At 37.6% G+C, this 16,910-nt stretch overlaps 1 protein-coding gene across 4 annotated transcripts in view; it reads right to left on the reverse strand.

Annotated features, from left to right (window-relative positions):
- CEP350 (centrosomal protein 350) overlaps positions 1 to 16,910 on the reverse strand; it is a 187,037-nt gene that overhangs the window by 126,082 nt on the left and 44,045 nt on the right. For all 4 annotated transcript variants that reach the window (XM_023510752.1, XM_023510754.1, XM_023510753.1 and 1 more), the window contains exons 5-8: positions 15,721 to 15,880; positions 10,360 to 10,976; positions 2,804 to 2,917; positions 972 to 1,085 (exon numbers count right to left, since the gene is read on the reverse strand). In XM_023510752.1, coding sequence (XP_023366520.1) covers positions 972 to 1,085; positions 2,804 to 2,917; positions 10,360 to 10,976; positions 15,721 to 15,880 — 1,005 coding nt within the window. The remainder of the gene's footprint in view (positions 1 to 971; positions 1,086 to 2,803; positions 2,918 to 10,359; positions 10,977 to 15,720; positions 15,881 to 16,910) is intronic.

A 16,910-nucleotide genomic window follows, 5' to 3' on the forward strand; every position in this document is an offset into this window, starting at 1 on the left:
CTGTGGTCCCAGCTACTTGGGAGGCGGAGGCAGGAGACTCGCTTGAGCCCAGGAGTTGGAGGTTGCTGTGAGCTGTAATGCCACGGCACTCTGCCCAGGAGGACAGCTTGAGGCTCTGTCTCAAAAAAAAAAAAAAAAAAAAAAAATGTTTGTATATTACCAGTGTCTTTCTATTATGGTATCCAAAGTTAACAACGGATATCACAAAATGTTATTCACCATTGTATTGATGTATCAGAAAAAAAAATAGGTGCCTGATCAAAAAACAGAACCCCATCAGTCTTACTCAATATTCTCATAGGACCTTGTGCTCTTTTACCACAGCATTTACCTCACTTTGTTGTAACTACAAGTCTACTGACAAGATTTTAAGTTCCATGAAGGCAGGAGCTATGTGCATCTTGTTTGCCACTGTATTGCCCAAGCTTAGTACAGCACAATGCCTCTCATGTAACCAAGTGCTCAAAAATATTGCCTAATGAATAAATAAACGCAGAATGTTTCTAATCTAAAAGAGACAAGTTCCTAGCTTTTTCCTCTCTCAGCCCAAATTACTGACATGAATATGACCTTCTAAATAGCCATCTTCAGTATAGCTAGAAATAATAATTACTAGTATTAATGGAGTCCTAGTTAACATTTGAGTGCTTGGAGTGCTTTTAGGTATTAACTCTTTTAGTTCTCACAAGAACGTGTCAGATAAGTACTACTGCTTTCCCACTGGTTTCATAGACATGTATGAATTGAAAACATACCAAACCGTACATTCTAAATGTGTCCAATTTTATTCTACATCAATTATACCTTAATCTTTCTCTCTCTCACACACACACAAAATAGTGACACATAAAATGTACTGAATTTTTGTAAGTACCAAATAATAAACATTTGTTAACAGATGTGTATATCCATGTAGATTCCACTTTAGTAATATGAAACTTCAGGATGGACATGGCACTAAGAAAACTAACCTGTTTTACATTCTGGACTTGATAACTGTGTTGCTTTTTGGACTTTTCGTACTGGCTTGACCACTTTCTTCTCTTTAGTTTTTTCAGCAGGTTTCTCTTTTATAGAGATATCATCTGAAAAGGAAAAATATTTATAGCAAATCTTACAATGATTCCCACTGATTCTTACCCCCAGTAAAAAAAAAAAAAAATCAATATAAAGTATATGATTCAAGTAGGGAGAAAGAAACTGAGACTATTTCTATGACCTATCTGCTACTAATATCACTCCTTCTATGGAAAAAAATCTGAAGATTACCAGTACTCAACTATTGGGTTATAACTCTTCATTATTTTTTTTAGGAAACTTTTGAGAAATTTACCTCATTTTAACATATAGGGAAAAGTTATATCAGTAACGTTTCCCAAGCCAGGATCATTACATTTATAAAATCTCAAGATTCTATAATTTCAAGAGTACCTTCACAAATTCTTACGTCATTCAAAAATGTCTACATAAAAACTTTTAAAAATGTAATATTCTTATATTAAGCCTTATAATTATGCTAGTGAAACATGTCAAAGTATTTTACATTTATATTACTACTCACTAAATTAAAAAAATTCCGAAGGCTGTGTTGACCAGTTTGATGGAAGTATTTCAGATTGCATGTGAAAACCCCACACTGTACCCCAGAAGTGCATTAATGTACATAGTTACCATTCAATTAAAAATAATAATAATAAAAAAAAATCCCAACCTGGAGGAATATACTAAATATACATATAAATTCAAAAAATTAACCTCAGTTACATATCTCAATAAATACACTTTAACATACACAGAGTTCTGCACTCTAGGCAGAGTGGAAATAAGCATGAGTAGAAGACCCTAAGGCAGGAGCATATCTATGTTACACAGTTCCTATTTTTGGTGGTGTTGTTGCAGTTCTGACCAGGGCCGGGTTCGAACCTGCCACCCTTGGTATATGGGACCAGCACTCTACTCCCTGAGCCACAGGCGCTGCCCCATAGTACATATATTGACAGGCTAGAATTTGAAACCTTGTCAGCTGATTCCAAAATCTTTGCTCTTAACTATTACATAATACTTCCTCTTCACATGAGAAAAAAATTTCTGAATACAAAATTCTAATAATAATAGCTGGGCTGGACACTTAATGCCAAAAAATGTATTAGGAGAATCTCTATGAGGGCTTATGAGAAAGAGCTTAGGCTTTAGAATCACACCAAGTTGGTTCTGAATTCTTGGTTTCAATTCTTAACTACTCTGTTCAATGCTAGGAAAATTATTCTTTGAGCTCCTATTTCCTCAATTGTAAAAAACATAAAAGACTAAGTACCTAGCATCTTAAACGAGGTCATATTAGATATTCAGTAAGCAGGAACACTATTAGTATGACCTTCCTATTACCCTCTTTCAATCTTCTATGGATTCCTCCAATTTCTAATTCTCTAACATTATTCCTTTCCTATAATACTTATTTTTCTTTCAGCATCTTGACCTCATCTTATTTGCTGCCTGCCAAATTATTTACTACTTGAAAGATCTCAGAGGCCTTGCAGAAGTAAACACCAACTAGACTCTGTTATGTTTCCTTTAAATCAGACAGTCTTGACTCTGAAATTCCCTCAGTTTAAAAATAGCCTAGTTTCTGTCTCATTAGCCATGTAGGCTAATTTTAGCCCTGGAGCAGAGCCTAGAGGCTAACAGAGACTTCTGACTCAAACTACCACAACTTAATATTGTTACTTTGATAATTCTATGTTTAAATATTATTAGATTACATGCAGTATAAAATATTCAAAACACAAAAAAGCTCTATTCTTACCTGCAAAGTTAAGTGCTAAATCTCGATATAGTTCTCTAGTCATGTTTTGAAATTCAGCCTCCTGCCACACTTTCCCATCAGGTGTTCGAATCTTGGTCTCTGAAGGGTTGAAACCTAATGGATACCAATTATACAAAACATTCTTATGAAGCTGCTTTGTAAGTTTTGTTTTTTATCCTTTTTAAAGTTGAGATATAATTAACATACAATAAAATTTACTTTTGTTTTTTAATAAAAAATTATATTACTTAGAAGCATCAGAATGTCAAAAAACTCCAACTTTTTTTTTTGCAATTACAGAGTAATATTCAGTTAACAAAACAACAGTTATTTCATATAAGCTGCATCAAAGACAACTGAAGATGAAAAAACTACCATCCCCATATATAACTAATTTGTGCTGTGCACCAATAAGAACCTGCTTTAAATTTCCATGCCAATTTACAACCCCCATACTGTACCAGGCAAGGTTAGTGGCTATTGAAAATACCACCAGGACAGGGCTATCTAAAGACACATTTGGTAGTGTTCGCTACAGAAAAAGACACTGTACAGTTTAAAAACAAATCTTACACAGTCTTACACTTTATTTTTCTTTAAAAGGAGTTCTGTAAGGGCAGTTAAATGCAAGACAAGCAAAACAGCTATGCTACAACCAACTTATTCATCATCCTCATCTTCATCGTCATCCTCCCTCTTCATCTTCCTCTTCTTTTTCTTGCTTTTTTCAGCCTTGAGGACTCCCTTTCTCACTGCATCAGGCTTTCCTTTAGCTCGCTATGCAGCAATATCTTTTTTGTTTTTTTCCTTCAGGTTTGCAACCTTCTTTTCATCAGGCTGCTTGTCATCCGCAGCAGTGTTATTCCACATCTCTCCCAGTCTCACTTTGTCGCCCTCAGTAGAGTGCTGTAGCGTCACAGCTCACAGCAACTTCCAGCTCTTGGGTTTAGGCGATTCTCTTGCCTCAGCCTCCCAAGTAGCTGGGACCTATATTCTGGGTAGCACCTGCCACAACGCCTGGCTATTTTTGTTGTTGTTGTAGTTTGGCTGGGGCTGGGTTCAAACCCACCACCCTTATAGGGCCGGCGCCCTCCTCACTGAGCCACAGGCGCTACCCAGAATATAGGTTTTCATTTCTCTTTCATAACAGGCCTTGTCTGCCTTTGCCAGATCTTCAAATTTCCCTTTCTCTTTAGCAGTCATGGTCTTCCACCTCTCTGAACACTTCTTAGAAGACTCTGAGAAGATGACGGAAGCATCCGGGTACTTCTTGTGCTCCTCCCGACATATTTGCATAAAGAATGCACATGATGACATTTTGCCTCTCTTAGCTTCCTAGGATCTTCTTTGCCCATGTTTAGTTATTCTTCCTCAGCGAGGCACAGAGTCGCCCGGTGCCTGTCTGGCTCTCACTTGCCTCGGTGCTGTCTCTATGGAGCTCGATGTACTGCAATGGCTGTTTATGGTTTGTTTGGTTTTTTTTTTTTTTTTTTTTTGGAGACTGTCTCACTCTGTTGCCCTGGTTAGAGTGCAAATGGCATCATAGCTTATAGCAATCTCGAACTCCTGGGCTCAAGCAATCCTCTGACCTCAACCTCCCAAATAGCTGGGGTTACAGGTGCCCACCACAATGCCCAGCTAATTTTTCTATTTACAGTAGAGACAGGATCTGGAACTCCTAAGCTCAAGCGATAATACCAACCTCAGCCTCTCAGTGTGCTAGATCACAGCACCTGACCAAATTTACTCATTAAAAGTGTATAACTCAGTGGTATTTAGTATATTTACAAAATTGTACAACTATCACTATTTAATTCCAGAGTATTTAATTATCCTGAAAAGAAACTCTGTACCTATAAGTGGTCACTATCAACATGACCCACTCCATGCCCTGCAACTACTAATCTACTTTCCATATTTATAGATTCGCCTATTCTGGACATTTTATATAAATAGAACTATGTATCATGTAGTCCTCTGTATCTGGCTTATCTTTATTTCACTTACCCTGATGTTTCCAAGGTTCAATCATCACATAAGATGCATCAGGAATATATTTTTTTATTGCCAAGTGATATTCCATAGTATGAACAGATCAACATTTTGTTTATCCATTAATCAACTGATAAGACTCTTTGGTTGCTTCTACTTTTTGGCTATTGTTAATAAAGCTGCTATGAGGACAGCGCCTGTGGCTCAGTGAGTAGGGCGCTGGCCCCATATTCCAAGGGTGGCGGATTCAAAGCCAGCCCCAGCCAAACTGCAATGACAACAACAAAATAGCCAGGCATTGCGGCAGGTGCATGTAGTCCTAGCTACTTGGGAGGCTGAGGCAAGAGAATCGCCTAAACCCAAGAGCTGGAGGTTGCTGTGAGCTGTGACACCACAGCTCTCTACTGAGGGCAACAAAGTGAGACTCTGTCTCTAAAAAAAAGAAAAAAATGCTGCTATGAACAATCTTGTACAAGTTTTTGTACAGACATGCTTTTAGTTCCCTTTGGTATTATAGCTTGGAGTAGAACTGCTAGGGCATATGGTAACTCTGTATTTAACTATTTGAGCAACTGCCAAAGAACCGCTCATGCAGCTGTACCATTTTTATTCTCAATAGCAACATGTGAGGATGCCAATTTCTTCACATCCTTGCTAATACCTGTTATTGTCTGTCTTTTTTTTTCTAAATAAAGTTACCCTAGTGAATATGTCATTTTTTTTTAATTGCATTTTCCTAGTAACTAATAATTAACAGCTTTATAAGCGTTTCAAAGAGGAATGCATAATTTTGGGAGAAGCATTAGTCAGAAAAAGCCATATACATTCATTCAGAAAGACTAGAATGAGAAGCACTACATTACATGATAAGAAAAATACCAATCTTAAATTATGAATTTCACAGAAACAAACTATTCTTCTCAAGATTAAGGGAGAGATACTACTACTTATTCTTCCTGTGTTTTAAGAACAGACATTAATTGCTACCATCTGTTTTTGGCTATTGCTAAACAAATGGACAAGCTGATGTCTTTATGGGAAAAATGTGCCCAAAGTTTGGAAAATAGATCTTTATAATTGCTTGACTTCTCAAGAAACATTACATATGTGGGATTTACCTAGGAATTACTATTCTAATTTTCCATATCAAATGTATCACTATTCTTAAGAAATGCACTAAACTTTGAATGCTATTTTTCAAAACAGTAATATGAATAACAAAAGTTATAAAAAGATTTATATTTTAAGACTGGCTCAACTTACCAAAGAATTTGCACCCAACAAGTATTTGTATAATTAAATCAATGTAAAGAATAGGCTGCAGTCAGGAATTGGTAATGGTACTTCTAGACGTTAGATTAAATGTAATGGTAAACTAATCACATACCTAATAGAAAATAATCTCTTCGGCTCTTAGGCACTAGAGCTGAAGTTTAACTCCCCCTGACATTTGTGGTAATCAATCCTCAACTGGCAAAACTGCCCCACTTTTCTTATAACAAACTATTTTTGGAATAAACTGAATACATAATTGTGTGGCGCCTCTCCTCTTTTTTTTTTTTTTTTTGGTAGAGATAAGAGTCTCACTTTATCACCCCTGGCAGAGTGCCATGGCGTCACACAGCTCACAGCAACCTCCAACTCCTGGGCTTAGGTGATTCTCTTGCTTCAGCCTCCCAAGTAGCTGGGACTACAGGCGCCTGCCACAATGCCTGGCTATTTTTTTCTTGCAGTTTGGGTGAAGCCGGGTTTGAACCCGCCACCCTCAGTATATGGGGCCTGCGCTCTACTCACTGAGCTACAGGCACTGCCCCCTTGCCTCTCCTCTTTAGGAAACATTTATCCCTGTGAGACTCTCTCTATTTTAATCTTTTACTTATATATTAAATTTAAGAAGATTTTAATGTCTACATTAATTTTTCTTTCCATCCCCAAGTCTTATTTCCATTTCTTTGTATGCTTTCTTCCTACTGGTTGAGTTTACTGAATAGAAAAATTTACTATGCTGTGCACTTACTGATATCCATGACACTATACTAGGCTCAGAGATAAAATAATTATGATCAAGATAGGCTTTTTAGATTTCACAAGCATTCATATCAGGAAGAAAAAGATATACACAACACCTATGCATGATATAAGAAACAATCACACAAACATCATTCATGTTTACCACTTCAAATTTGTAAAGCAGAATCACAGAATATTTCCTATGTCTCCTTTTAAAATAAAAAATAAATGTGCAGAATGGTGTTAGCATGCTAACAACTACATTAAAAGAGGAAGAAAATAAACACACATACATAGATACACATCCTCCTTCTCTCTTACTTGTGTACGCAAAAATTACCTCTGAAGGAATACACAAATTATTAATGAATGTAACCTCTAAAAGGGGACCAAGCGATTGAAGCTCAAGAGTGACAGAGCTTCTCAAAATACACACTTTTCATCTTTTGAACTATGAAGTAAGTGAATTTATTAAGTGTTTGAACAAATGAAGTAATACAGTATTTTAAGATACTTTCATATGCTGCCAAAAAGTTGGTAGGAAAAATGATTCTTCACTGTTGGAAAAAGTAAGTCCATCATTCAGGGCTTTGAAAATTATACTTCATAATGAATACTCAAATGTTTGCTGCATTTCATGAATTAACCCCCAAAAGTTGTATTTATAAATATTTAATATAAAAACTAGAATATAATCCCATAAGCGAAAGCCCATGTGAAGAAAGAAAAATAAATTAAAGAACTATAGCGGCTTGGTGCCTGTGGCTCAAGTGGCTAAGGCGCCAGCCACGTACACCCAAGGTGGTGGGTTCAAATCCAGCCTGGGCCCGCCAAACAACAATGACGGCTGCAACCAAAAAATAGCCGGGCGTTGTGGCGGGTGCCTGTGGTCCCAGCTACTTGGGAGGCTGAGGCAGGAGACTCGCTTGAGCCCAGGAGTTGGAGATTGCTGTGAGCTATGATGCCACGGCACTCTACCCAGGGGGACAGCTTGAGGCTCTGTCTCAAAAAAAAGAACTATAGGAAATCCAGTCACCAACTCAAAAAAGTTGTATTTAAGATTTTCACCCTGGCTGAAAGGACTTATTTATCGTTAGGATTTATTTTTAACTTTCAGGTTTTTGTAAATATTACATAAGGTATCAATTTAAGTGGACAATCTTAACTTTCCCTTAATGGAATATAATCTTTTGCATTTCAGAACTTTAACCTATAGAATGAATAAATCTTAAGTGTGTAACCTCTTTATTTTATGGGTCTGGAATGAGTACAGCACTGATTTGGAGTAATCACTATCTGGGAAACCAATAACAACATTCTGACCCCACCATTTGCTATCTGTTCTGCCAACAGTGTGAATGGATGTGGTACACAAGTGAGTAAAATGATATGAAAGAATTTTCATTCATTTTACATTATAAGCGAATGGCCTATATATACTTCTGGCCAAAAAAAGCTATTTGAGAGAGAGCAATGAAAAGACTGTGCAAGACAAATACCGGACAACAGAGCAATTCTTTGGCATTCTAAACTGAAATAATCACAATTTTATCAGAGATTAGTTAGAATGAAAAGCAAGTTATTCATTTTTATCTAATTTATAATGAGTATCACTAGCAAAATACAGTAAGCAACACAAAATAAAATTGATAATTGCTACAACTGTACACAGTAAGATTTGTTCCATAGAAAAAATTACTAAAGGTACCTTAGGACTACAAAAAAACTGCAAACTGGTCTAAGAAAAACTAGACTTAGCAGAGAAACAGAAAACAAAACCAACACCAGCAAAAACTAATTTGTTAATGACCTAAAATTAACAGAAGGAACAAAGCTTAATAATACTTTGATCTGCCTAAGTTTATATACAAGTTTTTAGTATAAAAACTAAGCTTGGAGGCCAGGCCTGGTGGTTCACACCTGTAATCTTACCACTCTGGGAGGTGGAAGAGGGTAGACTGCCGGAGCTCACAGGCCGGAGACTAGCCTGAGCCAGAGCAAGACCTCATTTCTAAAAACAGTTGGGCATTGTGGTGGGCACCTATAATCTCAGCTACTTGGAAGACTGAGGCAAGAGAATTACTTGAACCCAAAAATTGGAGGTTACTGTGAACTATGACACCATAGCATTCTACAGAGGGTGACAAATGGAGACTTGGTCACAAGAAAAAGAAAAAAAAAACTAAATTTGGCAAAAATATGCACAGAACAAAAGCTACAATGGCAGAGGTTTAAACTGAACAAAAAAATCAGCTCAAAAACTTTACATGCATGATGCTGTGAAAATAACTTCAGGAATATAAAAATAAATGCAGAAAAATAACTAGTATTGTACATACAGAAATTTGAAATGGCTTAAAAAAATAGCTCTAGAAAAGATTTTCTCAAAGAAAAATCTATTAATATTGGTATAAACGTAATTTAAATATTTAGGATTATTTTCCTTTTCCCTATTTATCTTATTTTTTTGGAGTTAGAGTCTTACTCCATCACCCTGGATAGAGTGCCAAGGTGTCATCATAGCTCACAGCAACCTCAAACTCTTGGGCTCAAACAATCCTCTTGCCTCAGTCTCCAAGTAGCTAGGACTATGAGTGCCCACGAAGACACTGGCTAGATTTTCTATTTTTAGTAGAGACAGGGTCTTCCTCTTTCTCAGCTGGTCTTGAACTCCTGAACTCAAATAATCCACCCACCTCAGCCTCCCAGAGTACTAGGATTACAGGCTAAGCCACTGCACCTGACCTAAATATTTGTTTTCTTAAATATGGAAGTAAGAAACCTTTGTGGCAAATCCTGAATGTTAAAATATCAACAAGATCATGTTGGTGCCAAAATATTTGTACACAAATATTCACTAAAAATTGAATTATCTTTTAAGTATTACTTTTGAAATAATTCCTAATAACGATCCAAAACAATGGTAAAATGAGGGCAATATTCCTTCAGTTCTCTGAAAATGGTACTAAATTTTTATTTTCTCTTTTGCACAATTTATTAAACATTCATATTGTAATTCTCAAATTATAAGAATCCCCCAAGGTGAGGCCAGGCATGGTGGCTCACATCTGTAATCCTACCTAGCACTCAGGGAGGCCAAGGAGGGTGGATTGCCTGAGCTTAGGAGTTACAGCCTGAGCTAGAGCAAGACACTGTCTCTAAAAATAGCTGGGTGCTGTGGTGGGCCCCTGTAGTCCCACCTACTTGGGAGGCTGAGGCAAGAGGATTGCTTGAGCCCATGAGTTTGAGGTTTCTGTGAGATATGACACCTTGGCACTCAACTCCAGGGAGACTGAGTGAGACTTGGTCTCAAAAAACAAAAAGCATTCCTGAGGAACTCACTAAAAATTCCAATTCTGGACCTCAGATCCCCTCCCCAGATTCTGACTTAGGTGCCATGTAGGATCTAGGAATCTGCATTTTTAACACATATCTTAAATAATTTCTTTGCATTAGATCTGAGAAACACATCCTATTGTAAAGATGGTCCCCTTTACTCAAATATATCCTAGAGAGAAAGAGGAACAAGGAGTTAGGGAGAAAAAGGTACGAACCTTTATATGCTGGAGCAGGTGGTGCTGTTGCCACTTTTCTGACTTTTGCTGTCACTGAATTATCAACATTAACAACCATTACTGGATGGTCAATATGACCCAAATTCTGGCCCCGGCCATATGTTTCTTCTGAGTGTTCCCACTGTTTCCTTATCCGCTCCTTGAGTTTTTCCAGTTTGACATCATGTTGTCGCCGCTTTAAAATATCTAATCTTTGGGAATTGGAAGTACTAGTAGAGGATGGAGAAGAGTCAGATAGCTGTAACACTTTTGGATCAACATCATTGCCCATGTTACTCACATGGGGCTTCAGGTTGTTCTCACTTCCTTTTGCCCCATTAGGCATTTCTTCCTCAGTTCTCATAGGAGCGCCTACCTTAATCAAACATTCAGAATTCTGCAATGCATCAATTGCTGGTCGATCATTTAAAAACCTAACCACTGTATCATTAATCACAGATGACTGGGAGCTCTCACAGTTATGTATATTCCGATCTTCCTGATTGCTTAAGACCTGGTTACTACTATCAGCCTTTTCTTCATTAATATCAACACAATAGACATGCTTTGACTCCAGATAGCTGGGACTTAAATTGGAAGGTGCACCATAGATTTCCCTGTAATAAAAAAAAATGAGTTCTGTGACTATAGTTAATAAATGTATTGTATACATGAAAACTGCTAAGAGTAGATTTTAAGTGCTCGCATCACACACACACAAAAATAAGTATATGAGGTAATACCTTAAATAGCTTGATTTAGTCATTCCACAATGTATCCATAATATATCATGCTGTACACCATAAATACACATAATTTTTACTTGTCAATTAAAAAATTAAATTAAAAAAAGATTTGAATAAAAGTGCAAAACCAGTCAAACTGAAACCATTCACAAACTAGAGAATTCTTTTTTATTTCTTTTTTTTGAGACAGAGTCTCACTTTGTCACCCTTGGTAGAGTGTCATGGTGTCACAGCTCACAGAAACCTTAAACTCCTGGGCTTTAAGCAATTCTCTTGCCTCAGCCTCTGAAGTAGCTGGGACTTCAGGTGCCATGACAATGCTCAACTATTTTTAGAGACAAGGCCTCACACTGACTCAGGCTGGTCTCAAACCTGTGAGCTCAGACAATCCACCCACTCTTGGCCTCCTGGAGCGCTCGGATTATAGGCATGAGCCACCATGCCCAGCCTAAACTGGAGAATTCTATACTAAAGCAAAGATCAAAAAAGCCTAAAATTTCAGTAGCTTAGAAATAGTAAAATAACCATTATGAATATTAAGACTCAATGTTCCGGCAGTGCCTATGGCTCAGTGGGTAGGGTGATAGCCCCATGTATCGAGGGTGGTGGGTTCAAACCTGGCACCAGCCAAACTGCCACAAAAATATAGCCAAGTGTTGTGGCAGGAGCCTATAGTCCCAGCTACTTGGGAGGCTGAGGCAAGAGAATCGCCTAAGCCCAGGGGTTGGAGTTTGCTGTGAGCTGTGACAGCATAGCACTCAATGGAGGGCAACAAAGTGAGACTGTCTCTAAAAAAAAAAAAAAAAAAAGACTTAAGGTTCAATGCCCTCTCTATAAAATTAAATGGTAAATAGCCTAAATAACCTGCATATTATAAAATAAGAAATGTGCAAAAGATGTATAGAGCGATTACCTTAAGAACTTCGGAAAATAAGATTACAGGCTGACCTTGGGTATTCACTTGCCATCTATTATCATCTTTTACTCCTCTATGAAATCTTAAATACTAAAAAAGTTCTCAAATATATATGTAATTTCTAAATAACGTACCAAATTAACAAGTAGAAACAAAGTAGAGGCACAATAAATATTTTCCTCCAAATAAATACTGTCAGTAAAGTTAAACCTGTTAACCAACAAGCACTTTTTTGACAGCTTCAAACTCTGTAAAGTGTATCTAGAAACTCAGGAGTAAACAAAGACGACTGGGTGGAGCCAAAGTACATATTTCAAAGTCCTTATCCTCTATTCATAAAAACATTCTCAAAAGTCTTCCTTCAGAAACTATTTTTATTTTATATATCAGTCAAATTAAGCTTCATTTTAGAAAAGCAGCTTTTTAAAAGACAGATTAATGAAGACACATAGGCCTCAACAGTGACAAGAACACATGAAAAAACAGCCAAAAAAACCCAGACATAACAACAGTCTGCCATAACCTGCAATGTCCGAAATAGTAGTCATTAGCCACATGGGGCTATTGAGCACATGGTATGTGACCAGTCCAAACTGAGAGCTGCTGTAAGGTAAGTTATATTCTAGATTTTAAAGATTTAGGAATATAAAACATCATCTTGTGTGTGACTACTGGAAGTGTCTAAATTACATTTGTGGCCCACATTAACAGCTCTATTTTATAGCACTGATCTAGACCACTTCATCACAGACCCTAAATACCATGAAAATTCTTTTTTTTTTTTTTTTTTTTGGTTGGGGCTGGGTTTGAACCCACCACCTCCAGTATACAGGGCCAGTGCCCTACTCCTTTGAGCCACAGACACTGCTCCACCATGAAAATTCTTTTTTTTTTTTTTTTTTTTTTGGTAGAGACAGAGTTCACTTTATTGCCCATGGTAGAGTGCCGTGGCATCACATAGCTCACAGCAACCTCCAACTCCTGGGCTTAGGTGATTCTCTTGCCTAAGCCTCCCAAGTAGCTGGGACTACAGGTGCCCACCACAATGCCTGGATATTTTTTTGTTACAGTTTGGCCGGGGCCAGGTTTGAACCTGTCACCCTCGGTATATGGGGCCGGCATCCTGCCCACTGAGCCACAGGCACTGCCCAACCACACCACAAAAATTCTTAAAGCCATGACTCAATTACAACATAACATGTGTATTAGAAGTGTATGAACACGTGCATTTTTCTAAGGAGACAGTCCATAGCTTTCATCAGATTCTCTATGACTCAAAAAACTTTAGATCCTATGCTGAGTAGATTATTGAAAAAGCTGTGCCCCAGATATGAGTTCCATAGCTGCCATCAGAAACAAAGACTAAACTGATTCTTTCCACTATCTTTTTTCACAAACTAGAGAATTCTTTTTTCTTTTGAGACAGTCTCACTATGTCACCATCAGTAGAGTGCTATGGTGCCACAGCTCACAACAACCTCAAACTCTTGGGCTTAAGCGATTCTCTTGCCTCAGCCTCCCAAGTAGCTGGGACTACAGATGCCTGCCACAACGCCTGGCTATTTTCTTGTTGCAGTTGTCATTGTTGTTTAGCTGGCCCAAGCCAGGCTCAAACCCACCAGCCTCAGTGCATGTGGCTGGTGCCATAACCACTGTAGTATGGGCACTGAGCCAATTTTTCCAGCCAATTTTTCCGAGTTGTTGACCAAACTGTAACAACTTGGCTAAAATGATTTCAACCTAACATGAAGAGACTAAAAGTAATGGTAGGTTATATATCACGTGCCAATCTCAAAAGGGATGAAAAGGGTGGTACCCGTAGTTCAGTGGGTAGGGCTCGGGCCACATACACCAAAGGCGGTGGGTTCAAACCCAGCCCAGGCCAGCTAAAACAACAATGACAACAACAAAAAACAATCAGGTGTTGTGGCGGGCACCTGTAATCCCAGCTACTTGGGAGTCTGAGGCAAGAGAATCGCTTAAGCCCAAGAGTTGAGGTTGCTATGAGCTGTGACACCACGGCACTCTACCCAGGGCAACAGCTGGAGACTCTGTCTAAAAAAAAAAAGGGGATGAAAAACTAACCAAAATAAAAAATATATAATTTCTCACAGTCTTTCATTTCATTTGCTCATTTATTAAATATTTATTAAATATATATGTGTGTGTATACGTATATATAGGGGTGTTCACTATATAATTCTTTCAAGTTTTCTGTAAATTTGAAATTTTTCATAATAAAATATCAGAAAAATATTTTTTTTTTTTTTTTTTGAGACAGAGCCTCAAGCTGCCCCCCTGGATAGAGTGCCCTGGCATTACAGCTCACAGCAACCTCCAACTCCTGGGCTCAAGCGAGTCTCTTGCCTCCGCCTCCCAAGTAGCTGGGACCACAGGCGCCCGCCACAACGCCCGGCTATTTTTTGGTTGCAGCCGTCATTGTTGTTTGGCGGGTCCGGGCTGGGGATTCGAACCCGTCACCTTAGGTGTACGTGGCTGGCGCCTTAGCTGGTTGAGCTATAGGTGCCGAGCCCAGAAAAATATTTATTTAATACTTAGTGTTATGTCAGGCATTAAGCTAGTGCTCTGAGAATAAAACAAAATTTAGGCTCTTACATATAGACCAGTGCAATGAGTAGACATAGAATCAAAATACAATAAAAAAAAGACACATGATGCTATAAAAGAAGTGACATACTATTATGGGAGCACAGAGAATGACCAACTAGGCTTCAAAAATGGAGTAGGTTTAAAACAGATTTGGTTATGTTATACACAAAAAGTAATAATGGGCATAGGCATGTCTTTATGGCTCATACCTGTAATCCCTGCACTTTGGAATGCCAAGGCAGGAGGATCATTGAAGGTCAGCAATTTGAGACCCGCCTGAAGAACACAGTGGAACCCCCATCTTTACAAAAGAATAAATTTAAAAATCAGTTGTGTATGTTGGTGCAAACTTGTAGTCTCAGCCTTGGGGTTGAGTGCCATGGCATCATCAATCATAGCTCACAGCAACCTCTAACTCTTGGGCTCAAATGATCCTCTTGCCTCAGTCTCCAAGTAACTGGGACTATAGGCACCTGCCACAACACCCACCTCATTTTTCTATTTTTAGGAGAGTCAAAGTCTTCCTCTTGCTCAGGCTAGTCTTATACTCCTCAACTTAGGCAATCCACCCATCTCATTCTCCCAAAGTTTAGGATTACAGGCATGAGCCACGGCAGCCCGGCCTAATTCATCAACCTTGAACATCCAAGTTGATGAAAAGAGCCATTGGCAATACAACAAAATAATGGACAAACTCATTTTCTTAATGAGAAAGAAATTTTAGGTGACCGATTATTATTACCAAAAACAGGGGGGGGGGGGAAATAAGCTAGACAGAGTTCATTATATAAAATACATAGACTGAATAATTTGTTTCTAGGACACATTTTTTTATAATAATGATGGCCTCAGGCAAAATTTACTATTTCTTTACTCCAAATATTTATCTATAAAAGAGTATACTACAGTCAGTTTTTCATATAAAAGATTTTAGCACTACCTTTTGTGGAGAATGACAAAGGTAATAATACTAAAAACTATTATATTATTTCATAGACAAAATGCTATTAAAAACTCAGAAAACAAAATGTAATCTTACTGTAAATATTACAGGCTAACCCTACTTTATAACTTTTTTTCAATACTAACCTGTAAGAAACCAAAGGTTCACGAAACTCCACACGATTATTTTTCTTCACATTACTTTCCAGAGTAGTAGCTCTGAGAGGACTACGAGATTTCTCTTTTCGTGATCTAGAGTATTTGGAGGTTAGAGCATTAACCCAAGAATCATCCATGTATCTACCATCTGAAGGAAAAGAAAATCTGTGAGAACATATGATACTAAATACAACTGTCTCATAATTTTGCTAGGATTTAAGAAAATAATTTAAGTATCTATTATGTCTGCTATCTCTAGTTGGGTATTATATTACTGGATGGTAAATGTTCAGGCTAAACTATTAAAGTAAGTCAATCAATAGAGAAGGACTATATTTGGATAAAACAATGCAAAATCAAATTCCATATATAAAATTCCTGTTAGTCAATGGCATTCACTCACTTAAAAGAGAAGTATGAAATACAACCCAACACACTCACAGGTTAAAAAAAAAAATCACAGTTTAGGTAGAATACTGACCTACAGATTTTAGCACACCAATTAAGAAACCTCACAATCTAATACATGAAAGGTAATCAAAGAAATTTTTACACAAGGTCAGTTTATAATATATCCATATGAAAGATATTCCCTTTATAATTTTAAACCTCAACAAAAAATAGATCTTAGTAGGTCAACTAAATTTCACTCTCAAATTGATAAAATATACCTATGAATTAAAAAAGAAAAAGAAATCAGACATACATGATCCCCTAAACTCAAAGTAAAATTCTCACCACTTAAAACAAATAAAAACTCATTGTCAAAGGTGATGCATGGTGTTAAAATTCCTCACCCAAAGACGATGAAAACACCATCTATACTGAATATGAGACTGCTTCATAACTACTCAATACCAAAAGAAGAAAATGAAATGCCAATGAGGTATAGTTTTTAATTTAAAAAAGCAAACAAATATATAGAACTATAAAAAGAAAATAAATTGAAACAAAATTGGCCAGATGCAGTGGTTCACACCTATAATCCCAGCACTTTAGGAGGCAAGGCACCCTTGGCAATAAAGCAAGGCTTCATCTCTACAACAAACAAAAAAATTAACTGGGCTCGGCGCCTGTGGCTCAAGTGGCTAAGGTGCCAGCCACGTACACCTAAGGTGGCGGGTTCGAATCCCCGGCCCGGGCCCGCCAAACAACAATGATAGCTGCAACCAAAAAAT

The sequence above is a fragment of the Otolemur garnettii genome, unplaced genomic scaffold (assembly GCF_000181295.1).
Source record: "Otolemur garnettii isolate 467f Iridium unplaced genomic scaffold, OtoGar3 scaffold00016, whole genome shotgun sequence".
Classification (NCBI taxonomy): Eukaryota; Metazoa; Chordata; class Mammalia; order Primates; family Galagidae; genus Otolemur; species Otolemur garnettii.